The 12,581-nt window shown below is 43.3% G+C and overlaps 1 protein-coding gene across 5 annotated transcripts in view; it reads right to left on the bottom strand.

The window, feature by feature from the left end:
• Positions 1-11,388, bottom strand: part of NBAS (NBAS subunit of NRZ tethering complex) — a 378,957-nt gene extending 367,569 nt beyond the window's left edge. For 4 of the 5 annotated variants that reach the window (XM_090031852.1, XM_090031878.1, XM_090031881.1 and 1 more), the window contains exons 1-3: positions 11,229-11,388; positions 3,307-3,361; positions 2,650-2,686 (exon numbers count right to left, since the gene is read on the bottom strand). In XM_090031852.1, coding sequence (XP_089887978.1) covers positions 2,650-2,686; positions 3,307-3,361; positions 11,229-11,351 — 215 coding nt within the window. In that variant the 5' untranslated portion in view covers positions 11,352-11,388. The remainder of the gene's footprint in view (positions 1-2,649; positions 2,687-3,306; positions 3,362-11,228) is intronic. The other variant, XM_090031859.1, reaches the window with a different exon arrangement.
• Positions 11,389-12,581: the final 1,193 nt, after the last annotated feature.

Here is a 12,581-nt window from a genome sequence, read left to right as displayed (position 1 = left end):
GGGTAGGCAATTATTTCAGCTGGAGGGCCACTTAAGGAGTTTTGGAGAGCTGTTGCAAACTGGGTCGGCACCCCTTCCCTGGCCCACAACAGCTCACCAAAACTCCTTAAGTGGCTCTGTCTCAGGGCCTGGCCCTGCACTTTCACTGCCTGGTGATCCCAGGTTCTCCATGGAGACTGGCCCAGGACTAGCACATCCAGGGCACTCAGCTGGATAGATGGGATGAGGCTGCGGGTAGGTGGGGAGCAGCAAGCCCAAGGGAATGGGGCTGGGTGCATGAGCCATGACCCAGACTGCCCCCCGAGCCTGGCCCAGGCAGGACCAAAAGCCCTGCCACAGGCCAAATAAAATCCCTTAGTGAGCCAGATCTGACCCATGGGCCTTATTTTGCCCACCCCGGGTTAGGAGAAGTAGCAGCATGTCTTAGTTCAGGAGTGCAGATGCTTTCTTCTCTTCCCAGTTCTTCAGCAAGTAGTAACTGAAGAACCCAAATACCAAGTTCTACAGATAGCACTAGTTCGGGTACAATTTCTCATAAAAGAAACAGTTATTAAGTCTTGTACTTTACCATTCGTTTCTTAGGACTAACTCATCTATAGGAGTATTATATTTACACGATTCTAAGATAAGGGCTTTTTTCCCCCCATTCCACATGGGGAAAATAAAGCTTCATCTTAGAAGCAAGTATCAAAGTAAAACAGAAGTACCCAAAGTAAAAAGATGCAACAGAAATCCACCCAGCATACAAGTACAGGGCAGCAAAGAACCCAGCACAGAGACAGAGCACCAAGCAGCAAGACAGAATGTGACAAGGGCAGGAAGGAGGGAGGGTGCAGCAGTGGGGGAGGGTATGTATTTAAAGATGACTCTCCAATATAATAAATATATGCTTGGAAAAATATTTAAGAGACATAAATTTCCAAGTATAGAATATAATTTTGGGGGCATCGTCTTACATTCAAAGTCATCTTGGATTCAGCTAAATATAGTAATTTGAGGTAAAAAAAGAACCTGGTACTCAGCAACTTGAAATGGTCCTTTCCACCACAGTTTAGAAGATACATTATGCTGTCCATAAATGAATGGGATCTTCAGTCAATGTTAATCAAAGTAGCTCCATCACCTCAGTTTATACCAACTGAATCTAACTATATTGTAATAGAAACACAGGAATAAAAGGGACCTCGAACATTTAGTGACAGAAGTCCATAACCTCCTTCAGTTACATGTTGCTGTTCTTCATTATCATTATAATTCTCCCTAATATCTATAGATAATGTCCCTTCCTACAAACTTAAGCTATTTTATTTCTTAACCTATTCCCTGTGCATATGGATAGCAATTGATCACAGTCCTCTTTATACATGCAAATACTAGCTTCCTATTTGTATCTCTAGCAATAATCTAATGCCAAAAAGGAAATTCTTGGTGTATGTCAGATTTGTACCAGAAATGAGAAAGAAATTAGAACTGGCACAGGCATTACAGCCAACCATCAAACCCAAAGAAGAAAGGAAGGATAAAGACAGAAATGAATTTTTTAAACGACTAAGAAGCAGCTGACATTAGAAATATAAAACTATTCTGACTTCCTATGAAATGATGTTCCCTTTTATATATCCCAGGAGCACAGAAATAGCCTATAGCAAAACCAGTGCCCTAGATATCGATGCCTCTTTTCTTCTACAGTTACAGCTGTGCAGAGTTGCAACACATTAACTATGAGGAATTGAGAAAGAAAAATGCATGAGTCCTGCTGCCCCAGCTGAAGGAAACACCAGAAAAAGACAGGGTTATAAAGATAGTAGTTAAAAGACAGAAGACTAGAAAGGTAATACATCCTTACCCACCCCCTCCCCTCTATCCCCAGCCTGTGACGATTTGATTTTGAAATAACATTTAAGTAATTTCTGAACTAACACTTGACACAACAAATAGCCCCCAGCCTATTTAATGCCAGTAAGATAAGAAAAATGGGAGTTCCCATATCCATTGAAATTGTGCTCTGGTAAATGTCAGCATAATTGGAAAACTCAACAGATCGCTCACGGGGGATTGGGACAGTCAGGCAGTTTCTTAAATATAATAGCATATTGGTACAGTAGGATGCACCTGAAAGTTTATTTAAGCTTTTAATAAAGGAAGTCTGCTGACTATAAAAAAGAAATGACCATTCACTTTCCCATCTATATCCTTATATTTGACATGGCAGCACAAATGGTACGTCTCATTTTAAGAGAAACAGCTATGTCCCGTATTTACTGATTTATAAGTACCAGCTTTTCAAGCATTTTCAGACATAAGGAAAGAAATAGATTCAATCTAAAAGTAATTGCTCAGTTTATGACAACACAGCACACCCCGTATGGTCCCTGGAAGATAAACAAAGTTCTACAAACTCATTTGGTTTATTCAGAGTCACCATGTTGCAAAAGTACAGCTCACTGGTCTTTTTATACAACTTCTATCACCAATGCCGATGGGTAGAATCCTTGAGGATACTAACATGGCCCTACACTAAGTTCAGTGGAGCAGTGATCGTCTCAAGAACCACAAGTTACTTATTGTCATGCAGCTTTCTTAAAAAAGTGTTTTAGTAAGAAATAATATTTGGCAAAGAGTAAGTGTTTTTATTTCCAACAAACCTACCTGTACCAGATAGACCGCAGCAAAAATGATACTGGACCTACAAAAAGAGAAAGACAAGTTAAAAAATAGTTTTACATCACAACAAAAACAAGACGGACATTAGCATTATCAGCAGAAAGTAATATCCTCGGTATTTCATCACTGAACCCCAAATTTTATTTAACATAAATGTCAACAAACTAAATGCCTGTGCAACTCAAAACTCTGGGTTGAATGTGAGAAGGATAAAAACCTAACCAACTTATTACTAGGTGTACAACTGTCACTGAAATACTAAAAACATGTCCCGATTTAAAAATCCCTTTTATCACACTGTCCAGAACACAAGATTAAATAACGTTAGTTCTGACAAAAAAAGCCCATGAAGATCAATTTGCAGAAGAGCCTGACAGCTTTTCAGGCATGTTTTAATAATAAGCCCCAGTGAGATAACATCTGGCTAAAACAAGCTCAAAACTAAAAAGATAGTAAGGGAAGATCATAAAAAGTGATTTTCAGGTTGACATACATGTGCTGCATTCTGTTTCCACTACACTATCACAATGTGATGACCCAAGGTAACGCACTTTCCATAAGCATATCCCACACATTATACTTTTAAGCCAGAAATCCAAAAAAAAAGTCAATGATCCTTCACCGCACATACACCATATTTACCTGTAATTGTTCTAGTAATGATAAACGAAGCACCGTGTTTTTTGTTGCCTCTTGGCTGCAATTGCAAAAAGAATTATCAATCAACATGTGAATAAACCAATATTCATGCACATATTTAATAATGCAACTGATAAACCTTTTCTACTTTAAAGGTGTTTCTCATAAAACTATCTGTCATTTCCTATTAAACTAAATAGCATAAGACAGGCTGGATGACTGAACATTTTCAGCATATGCCAAACTGCAATAAAAATAAAGCAAAGCAATAGGATCCATTGATTTAGCTTCGCCTTGTTTACAGTAGTAGCGAAAACCATTATCCTGCAACAGTGCTCTGCAGTACTGACTACGCACTTCTACAACACAGTGAGCACGGAAATTACAATACTGACTAGAGGCTGGTGCAGTACAGACAAGTGGTCAACATGCTATTATTGACGAGCTACATTCCCAGATGTGAAAAACAGTCACTCTCTCAAAGCTTCGGTTTAAAAATCCAAGAACTTTTCCAAAAAACACTCTTTTATGCAACTTTCCGCCTAGTAAAGCATCTCCTCAGATGCCCTGAGATTATTTCTCCCACACACAGTCTCACAAGCACTCTGCTTGGAAGCAGTCTCAACCACTACACATGGTACAAAAAGCTCCCCATTAAAAAAAAAAAAAAAAAAAAAAAAACCCCCACAGTACAGGAATGTTTTATTGCAACTGGATAGATTATTAAATATCCAAAACAGGAGGAAGAGGAGAAGGAAAAGCATCACAACAGAAAGAGAAAGGAGAAGGGTATATACAGTACATCCAAAAAGAAAATCCAAGCTGAGAGAAGGGAGACAAGAGAAGATGGGGCATAAGGAAGAATGTGGCTTCCTTTTCTTTCTATTGCATTGTTTTGTCTCTTTCTCGGTTTGCACTTCTCTTGTCATAACACAACACCTGAAGTAAAAAGGAGAGGAAATCCAAGCACTACTGACGCTCCACTACCTTAACAAAGCAGACAACTTTAAGACATACAGGACAGGGAGAAAGGTAGGGGCTTTGTAACTCCAGGGGACTAAGACTGAAAAATAGTGTAACTGAAGTGAGGGACTTGCATCCAGTTTTTGTAAAATCCAGAAGACATCCAGCACTTTTGAAAAACCAGGTCTCTTATTTAGGTAACCAAACATGCATTTAAATAATCTCACTTCAGGCTCCTAATTTAAAAGTCTTAGTCTAAGAAAGTACAAACTCTTTTTTTTCTATTTAAAGTTTACAATACAGCTTGAAAAAATAGCTTTCACCATGTCAATAGCTCCTTTGAATGAATGGGATCTTGTCTCCGCATGGGCGAGCTGAAGAGACAAGCAACATAGCTGCACTAACAGATAATTTCTTCAGTGAAGGTTGATCAGCCAGGCAGCAATATGGAATTACAGTAAAAATAAATCACAAAGTTTGATTTGTTTCTTATATCCTAGTACGCCTAACGATTTCTGGAGCACAGATCCTATTGGAAACTCTAAGGAGCTAGAAAGACTCCTAAATCTCATGATTTCTCAGAGAGCCTGAGCCATGCTCCTAGAGTACTTTTTCAGACATACATACCATCTGTTTCCAAACTACTATTAGGTGTTCTCGTTCATCAATTAATTTTTAATCTGTAAAGAAAAATAATTTACTCCTACATTAGGAACAATGGAATAAATTCTCCCCTTAACATAAAGCTGCAACTCCAACAGGATTGATAGGCAACATCCACACAGAGGGGAAGTCATTGTTCAACATAAGAAAATTCCTTTTCCAATTCATTCATATTTGATAGACAACTTAACATTTTACTCTGCATTAGAGCATATCAGAAATGAGGCCTATATCTCACACATATAATATCTATTTAGTGCTGATGTTCGTTGACTGCTAAATGAGCTCAGCCACAAAAAAAAACAACCAACCAAACAAGAAATCAAAACCTCATTAAAATAACATAAAGATTGCAAAGTCAGGCATTCAAAAGTTACATTTGAGGAATTTAGGTATTCCCTCTAACCTTCAGAACTCAGCCTCCTTGTGTTTATGCATGACAAATTTAATTATATGATCACATACTATTTTTTCCACAAGATCCCTGCTGTGTTGACACAACGGTAATCAATATTTTGTTATCCTCTCTATACAATGCAGCACTATGCACTATTTACTCTACACAATCTAAGTCTTAAAATGAATGCAGAATTATTAGTTTCCCCACAGGCTTGTCCCCTCAATACTGTCACTGCTATATCTTTGTCCTTTACAAGCACTGATGAATACATCTTCGCACCATGCCACTCAGTAAGGTGGTATGTTACCTCTATTTCACACAAGGGGAACTGACACCCAGAGGTTAAAACTAGAAGTTTTGACTAATTTGGCATGTCCGATCTGAGAAATGTAGGCTTCATTTTCTTTTAAGAGTTCTTGGCATTTTATATCTCCTTTTATTTTCAGAGCAAAGCTCTCACCAACCTAAGTTCCAAGAGCATCTCAAATAAAGCACAAAAACAGCCTGCAGAGCACCCACCCATATCAACAATTTATTTTCACTTAAACCCAGATATCTCCTTTATGTTAGAAACTGTGCCTCTTGCAGCTGCTGGCACTGCTTCTGCCACCACTACTTCTGGCCTCAAGACTCCCAATAAGAAGGCAATAGGAAGCTCCAAAGTTCCTAAACCCTTAGGTCACAGAGTGTCTTAACTGATCACCAAGGCAGCGTCCACTTCTTGAGGAGCACAAAGGAGTCACCTTAACCCATCTCAAGATGCCTCTAGCACCTAAGTACCTGAAGTGGAGAAGGCAACAGGCAAGGTGTATGCAACTGAAAGACCTGGCTGGGTATCTTGGTTTCTTCAAAGTCAACACAAAAAATTAGCAAGACCAACAAAACAGCACTCAAAAAAATAGCCCGCTATCAAGAATCCCCAAAAGGTTGTCTGGAAAAAAACAAAACAAAACACAAACTTGTAGAAAACCTAGAAAACAGCAGCTGCTACTGCCAACCAGTAGCTAAGAGGCCCCCAAAAAGCCAAACCCACAAAAAGCCAAAGATGACAGATGAAGAGCCCAGCCATAGCCCAGGCTGCCAAGAACAAAGCAGTGAAGACTAAGAACACAGGGAAAGGAAAATACTCCAGGAAGCTTCCTGCCATTAAAAACCAAGCTTTTCATGCTGCATAAAGTTATTTGCTTAGCATCACACTCTACAACAGGGCAGGAATAGAGATCTACTCTTTCGTGCCCTGAATCACAAGACCCTCCTTTCTTTTCTTGAAATTCCCTCCCTCATTCACTTTACAGTCCTAGGAAAAATAAAGCAGAGGTTTTACAGGCCACAATCTAATTATTTAGTATATGCATTAATTCCCACTGAACTAATCAATGGACTAATTTGCACTGAAGGTTGACAGTCTTGTGAAAAAAGCACACTCATGTAATTAAAGACTGTAACACTGCCTAAGTATTGTAAAAGGCAGAAACAGTGTGGCCCTAAAACGTATTTTCAGAGATGTATGAACAGAGAGTAAAAATAATATTTCCCTTTAGGCCTTATAGGTTTACAAGCAGACTGCCCGTCAAGAATGACCGGGGGGAGTGGGGCTGCTTCCTAACCCCCCAACACTGCTGCCATCTCCCAGGAGCTTCTCCTACCATCTACTCCATCCCCCCTTACAAGCACGCCACGCCACCGCCAACCACCCCACCCCCCCGCTTCATCCCCCCCATCATGGTGACGCTCCACCTCCTGTCCATAATGCTCCGATTGGTTGTTTCAGTAACCAGAGTGCTCCAAGAGCGTTACAGACAGACAGACGGACTAAGACCTTTATTATTTTAGAATAACAGGGCAATGAAACCTCCAAACACCCTCATAATAGGATCAATAGGGCAAAAAAAACATAAAACCTATTTAAGGTAGAGGTGCACTGATATATCAGTTGGCTATCAGATTGGCACCATTAAAAAATGACCATCAGCCATCAGCTGTTTTTGGTCACTGTAGCCAATAAATTACGGCCGTGTGCCTGGAACACCCTGGCAAGCATCCCTGCGCCACAACCTGAGCCCATGGCAGACTACAGGTCCTAGCGAGCAGCGGGAGGGGCAGGGGACACTGGGGAGCGGTCACAGGGCACCATGCTCAGCAACAAAGGAACCATTACCCGCTCCTGCTGTCACTGCAATGGCAATGCCATGCTCGCAGCAAGAGTCTGAGCACCAGAGCTGCTGTGAAGACACTGGGCTGCACGTGGGCAGGGTAAAGCACCACGCAAGGCACACTCTGCTGTACCAGGCACCAGGAGCCTTTGCAAAAAGCAGGTTCTCCCCTGAGGCCAAAGGAGATCGGCTGTACAGGTAGCACCGAGGCAGTGGTGAGCTCTGGGACTACAAACACACCCAGCTCCACTATCCACACAAGCGTCTACCCCACCTACCCGGGATGGCACCACGGGTTGCACAAGGAGGAGGTATCAGGTAGGAACTGTAGGTGAGGGGAAAACGTGCATGGGAATAAGGCAGTCACCACCTTCCTCATCAAGAGCCAGAATAGGCAGGAGGCATGTGCGCGTGTCATAAATGCAAAACAAACAAACAGGTTTATTTATGTCGGTAGTTTAAAATGCCTTGAACTATTACTAAATATTGGTTATCAGATTGGCACTGGCCAATATGGGTTGATCATCAGCTATCAGTACCAGGCAAAGAAATCTCTATTGGTGTACCCCCAAATTTAAGGCAATCTCTTTTTAAAGAAATTATGTGACACAAGCGGTCTCTGAAAGCCTGTGAATGGACTTAATGATCTAAAAGGGGCACTCATATCTTCTGTTAAAAACCGGGGAACCCTTTCTAAGACCAAATGTTACCTTCCCTAGAAGTCTCCACACCCTTTCCAAGCTGGTCTAAAGTAATTCCACAGTAAACTACAACAGTTACACTTTTCAAAACTTCCTGTTTTTGCACCGCAAAATGGAAACAATCTTGATAACACACCAAAAGTAAGTAGAGAGGCTTATTCACATGTGTTTGCAGAAAATCAGAGCACTTTCACAAACCTAATAATGTAGGAGACACAATAAAAAGAAGTGATCCCAGTTTAGTCTGGTGTTACATTTGTTGATCTACCAAAGAAATACCTTTTGGTACAGATTCACAGATGATTCACTTTACCATCTACTTTCAAATGAAGGAAGCACCATTACAGCTAATAGGCTCAAAATATACTGTTACTGTCCCATTTCTTAGAACTTGGTCTCAACAAGCAGAAGAACATGGCATGTTCTAGAAAATCACATAATCAGAGTATGTTATTCCTGTTTTCTAGTGACTAATGCAATCTTTATAGGAGCTGTGAAGTATGGCATCGCACTGAAAGCTAAATTAGACTCCAGCTCTACAATTGGAAGCCTCTGACTGTATTTGCACAATCACCAGATAAGGGATCTTATCTGCTTGTGCATTTGCATCTTGTTCAGACTTACTGCTTCTTACACACAATGTCCCCACCTGGGGAGAGAAGATAAACCCACAGAACACTCAGTATCTTTATATGTAGTTGACTGCTCATCTGCATCAACAGTTTAGTGCCCACCTGAATGCTGAATTTTTAACTGGCAATAGAAATTATTTCCTCAGATATAAATAACTTCACATTTAACAAAGGACTCAGAACTCAGGTGGGTAACAAATAGCTGATACAAACACATGCTCAGTAAATAAAATTTAGTTTCCATACAAGGAGTCAGAATCAGGAAAGCAGAAATCAGAGGATTCATAGATGTTAGGGTCAGAAGGGACCTCAATAGATCATCGAGTCTGACCCCCTGCATAGGAAGGAAAGAGTGAATACGAGTATGAACATGAGTTGCCAATGTGACAAAGCAATAGGCAGAGCCAACCACACCCTGTCATACATCAACAGGGGCATCACTAACAGGTCCAGAGAAGTCTTGCTCCCTCTCTATGCAGCGCTGGTCAGGCTGTAGCTAGAGTACTGGGTCCAGTTCTGGGCACCACACTTCAAGAGGGACATGGAGAACCTGGAGAGGGTCCAGAGAAGGCCACTCGTATGGTTGGGGGCCTCCGTGGCCAGCCCTATGAGAAGAGGCTGAGGGACATGAACCTCTTCAGTCTCCACAAGAGGAGACTGAGGGGGGATCTTGTGGCTGCCTACAAACTTATCAGGGGCCACCAGCAGGGACTCGGGGAAAGTCTGTTCACCAGGGTCCCCCTTGGAGTCACCAGGAACAATGGCCACAAGCTGAGGGAGGCCAGAGCCTGGAATAGGCTTCCCAGAGAGGTGGTACTCTCACCTTCCCTGGAAATCTTCAAGAGGAGACTGGACAAGCACCTGGCTGGGGTCTTATGACCCCTGCCACCCCCAATGCTCCTTCCTGCCCATGGCAGGGGGTTGGACTAGATGATCTGTCTAGGTCCCTTCCGCCTCATTGATTCTATGAGTGCTGGGTTCAGATGACCCCAGTCAGATGCCTATCTAACCTCCTCTTAAAGACCCCCAGGGTAGGGGAGAGCACTACTTCCATTGGGAGCCCATTCCAGATTTTGGCCACTCTAACTGTGAAAAAGTTCTTCCTAATGTCCAGTCTAAATCTGCTCTCTGCTAGCTTACGGCCATTATTTCTTGCGACCCCCCCCAGGGCCGCCTTGGTGAGTAGAGCCTCACCAATTCCCTTCTGTGCCCCCATGATGAATTTATAGGCAGCCACAAAGTCGCCTCTCAACCTTCTCGTGCAGAGACTGAAGAGGTCCAGGTGCTGTAGTCTCTCCTCATAGGGCTTGGCCTGCAAGCCCTTAAACATATGAGTGGCCTTTCTCTGGACCTTCTCCAGGTTATCCACATCCCTCTTGAAGTGTGGCGCCCAAAACTAGGTGCAGTATTCCAACTGTGGTCTGACCAGCGCCCGATAGAGGGGAAGAGGGAGCTGAAGATGGAAGGCTGTCCCTCTGGGTCCATGAGAGTGTCCTTGTGGGCTGCGTTGAGCTCAAAGACATCAAAGAGCTATTCAACACAACTCACAAAGACACTCTCATGGACCCAGGGGGACAGCCTTCCATCTTCAGCTCCCTCTGTGCAAAAATGAAGTTTATTTCCTACCTATGGGAACTTTTTACCATCTTGTACCATCTAAACTTTTTTCCCCAGAGCCTGACAAAGGGACTTTGATCCTGAAAGCTTGCGGAGAAGGACAATTTTCTTGCCATTTTCCAGTTGGTCTAATAAAAGGTATCATTTTGGAACCATGAGTTCTAGTTTTTTGTATGTCTTTTTGTCTCAGACCAATACAGCTACCAAGTACACCCCTGAAAGAAATCACTAATTGTTCAGCTGAAAGCAATTAAAATGTTTTCTTCCATTCATAGTCAGTTATAAACACAAAGCAAATAGAATTATAGGAACAGACTTTGGTGTATGACCACATTACATACACATCCACACTTCGATCCGTGCATATGCGCACCACATACACACACACACACACACACACTTTGCACACACTTTGATGGGTGCATGCGTGTGCATTATCCATACACCCCCACACTGGCGTGACTGCACACGCGTGCATTACATGTACACACACACACCCATTTGGTAGCCACATACAGACATTTCGGGGTGTGCGCGCATATTGTGTATGCGAACAAACATTCGCACTTCGATGCACCCACTCCCCGGATTTGTGTACCTGCACAGGAAGGCGTGTGCCCCGCCCCGCCCCGCTCAGCTCAGCTCAGCTCATGGAGCAGCCGCGGGGCCGGGGCCGGAGCCGAGGGGCGGGACCAGGCTCCCCGCGGGTACGCCCCCTCCCCGCGCGGGACGTGGCCGCCCCTCCCCCACCGCCCGCAGCCTTGCCCCGAGCCCTGCGCGCAGGCCCCGGCCTGACCTGCACCTCGGCTTCCGGCGGCCACTCGGCGTTGATGAGCAAGTCGTAAAGGATATTCTCCTCTCCGCCCGCCGCCACCTCCTCCTCCTCCTCCCCCTCTTCGCCGCCTCCGGCAGCAGCCATACTGCCCGGCCCCGCTCCTGCTACGGCGGCCGCGAGCGGACAGAACGCTTACTTCACGCTCCTCCGCGGAAGGCGGGGCGCCTTCCACGTGGCCCAGGGAGGGAGGAAGATCCCTTCTGCGCTCAAGGGGCAGGGTTTGCACCTGCGCCAAATCAGTGGCCCAAGTTGTGCTGAGGTCGGAGGAAGCCAGAGTGAGCTCATAAAGCGAAAGAGCAGCTACGTAAGGGTAATGCTGCGAGTAGATTGAACTAAGACCGTGGACGCTAGAAAGCTGTCAAGATCTAAAAGAAAACTCCAGTGGTGCTATGTCACGTCTGGCCTTTTCTGTTTCGGCAGTGCCGGACTCGTGTTTTGTCCATGTCCAAACGGCCTCGTTTTATTAGGTCATAGCAAAAAATATATATATAATTGAGAAGGCCAGGACCTCTCCACTGTGCTGCAGTTTGTCTTCAAGGTTCAGGTATCCAGGGTGCAGCCGTATTGGTCTAGAGGGAAAAGCAATCCAGACTTGTAGTAGAGATGACATCTTTTATTAAACCAAGATTTTTGCCAAAAAAAAATGTAGAAAAAACAAAGATTTGGGGTTTTTTGCAAAAATCTTGTTGGTCTAATAAAAGATGTCATCTCTACTACATGGCTGGATTGCTTTTTCCTCTAGACCAGTATGGCTGCAACCTGGATACCTGACATATGGAAGATACCAAATTGTAGCCAATTTAAAAAAAATGAAATCTTCATAATTTCCCAAGTAGGAAGCAACTGTGACCACCTGCAACCTGAGATACTGCTCCTGCTTTCCTCCAAAGTAATTTGCATCATAACACAGCCTCACAGGATCCAAGAGATGTTTCACCAGTTAAGAACTGCGTGCTCAGAGGTGCTTTCCATTGATTGACTCCTGTCAAATCCTGTCCCATAAAATATGAACTGTCATTTCTACCCAAGAGAACTGTTACAGTTTTTTCTGTGATGCCTGATGAAAGGTGTTTGTGCCCAAAAGCTTGCAATGAAAGATTTTTTTTGGAAAAAATCTTATTTGTCCAATAAAAGATAGCACCTCTACCATGAGCCCACATTGCTTCTTCCAAGATTAGGGAACTAGAAGAAATGGATGAGAAACTGCACACACACGCACACTGCATAGTTAAAGTCATCATCATACACACACGCACACAACATCCTCCTGATGCACACTGCAGTTATCACACACACACACACACACACACACAC

This window comes from Crocodylus siamensis, chromosome 1 (assembly GCF_052110815.1).
Source record: "Crocodylus siamensis isolate JL-2025a chromosome 1, ASM5211081v1, whole genome shotgun sequence".
NCBI lineage: Eukaryota > Metazoa > Chordata > Crocodylia > Crocodylidae > Crocodylus > Crocodylus siamensis.
The sequence above is the reverse complement of the archived record's forward strand: the minus strand, read 5'-3'. Positions and strand labels throughout refer to the sequence as shown.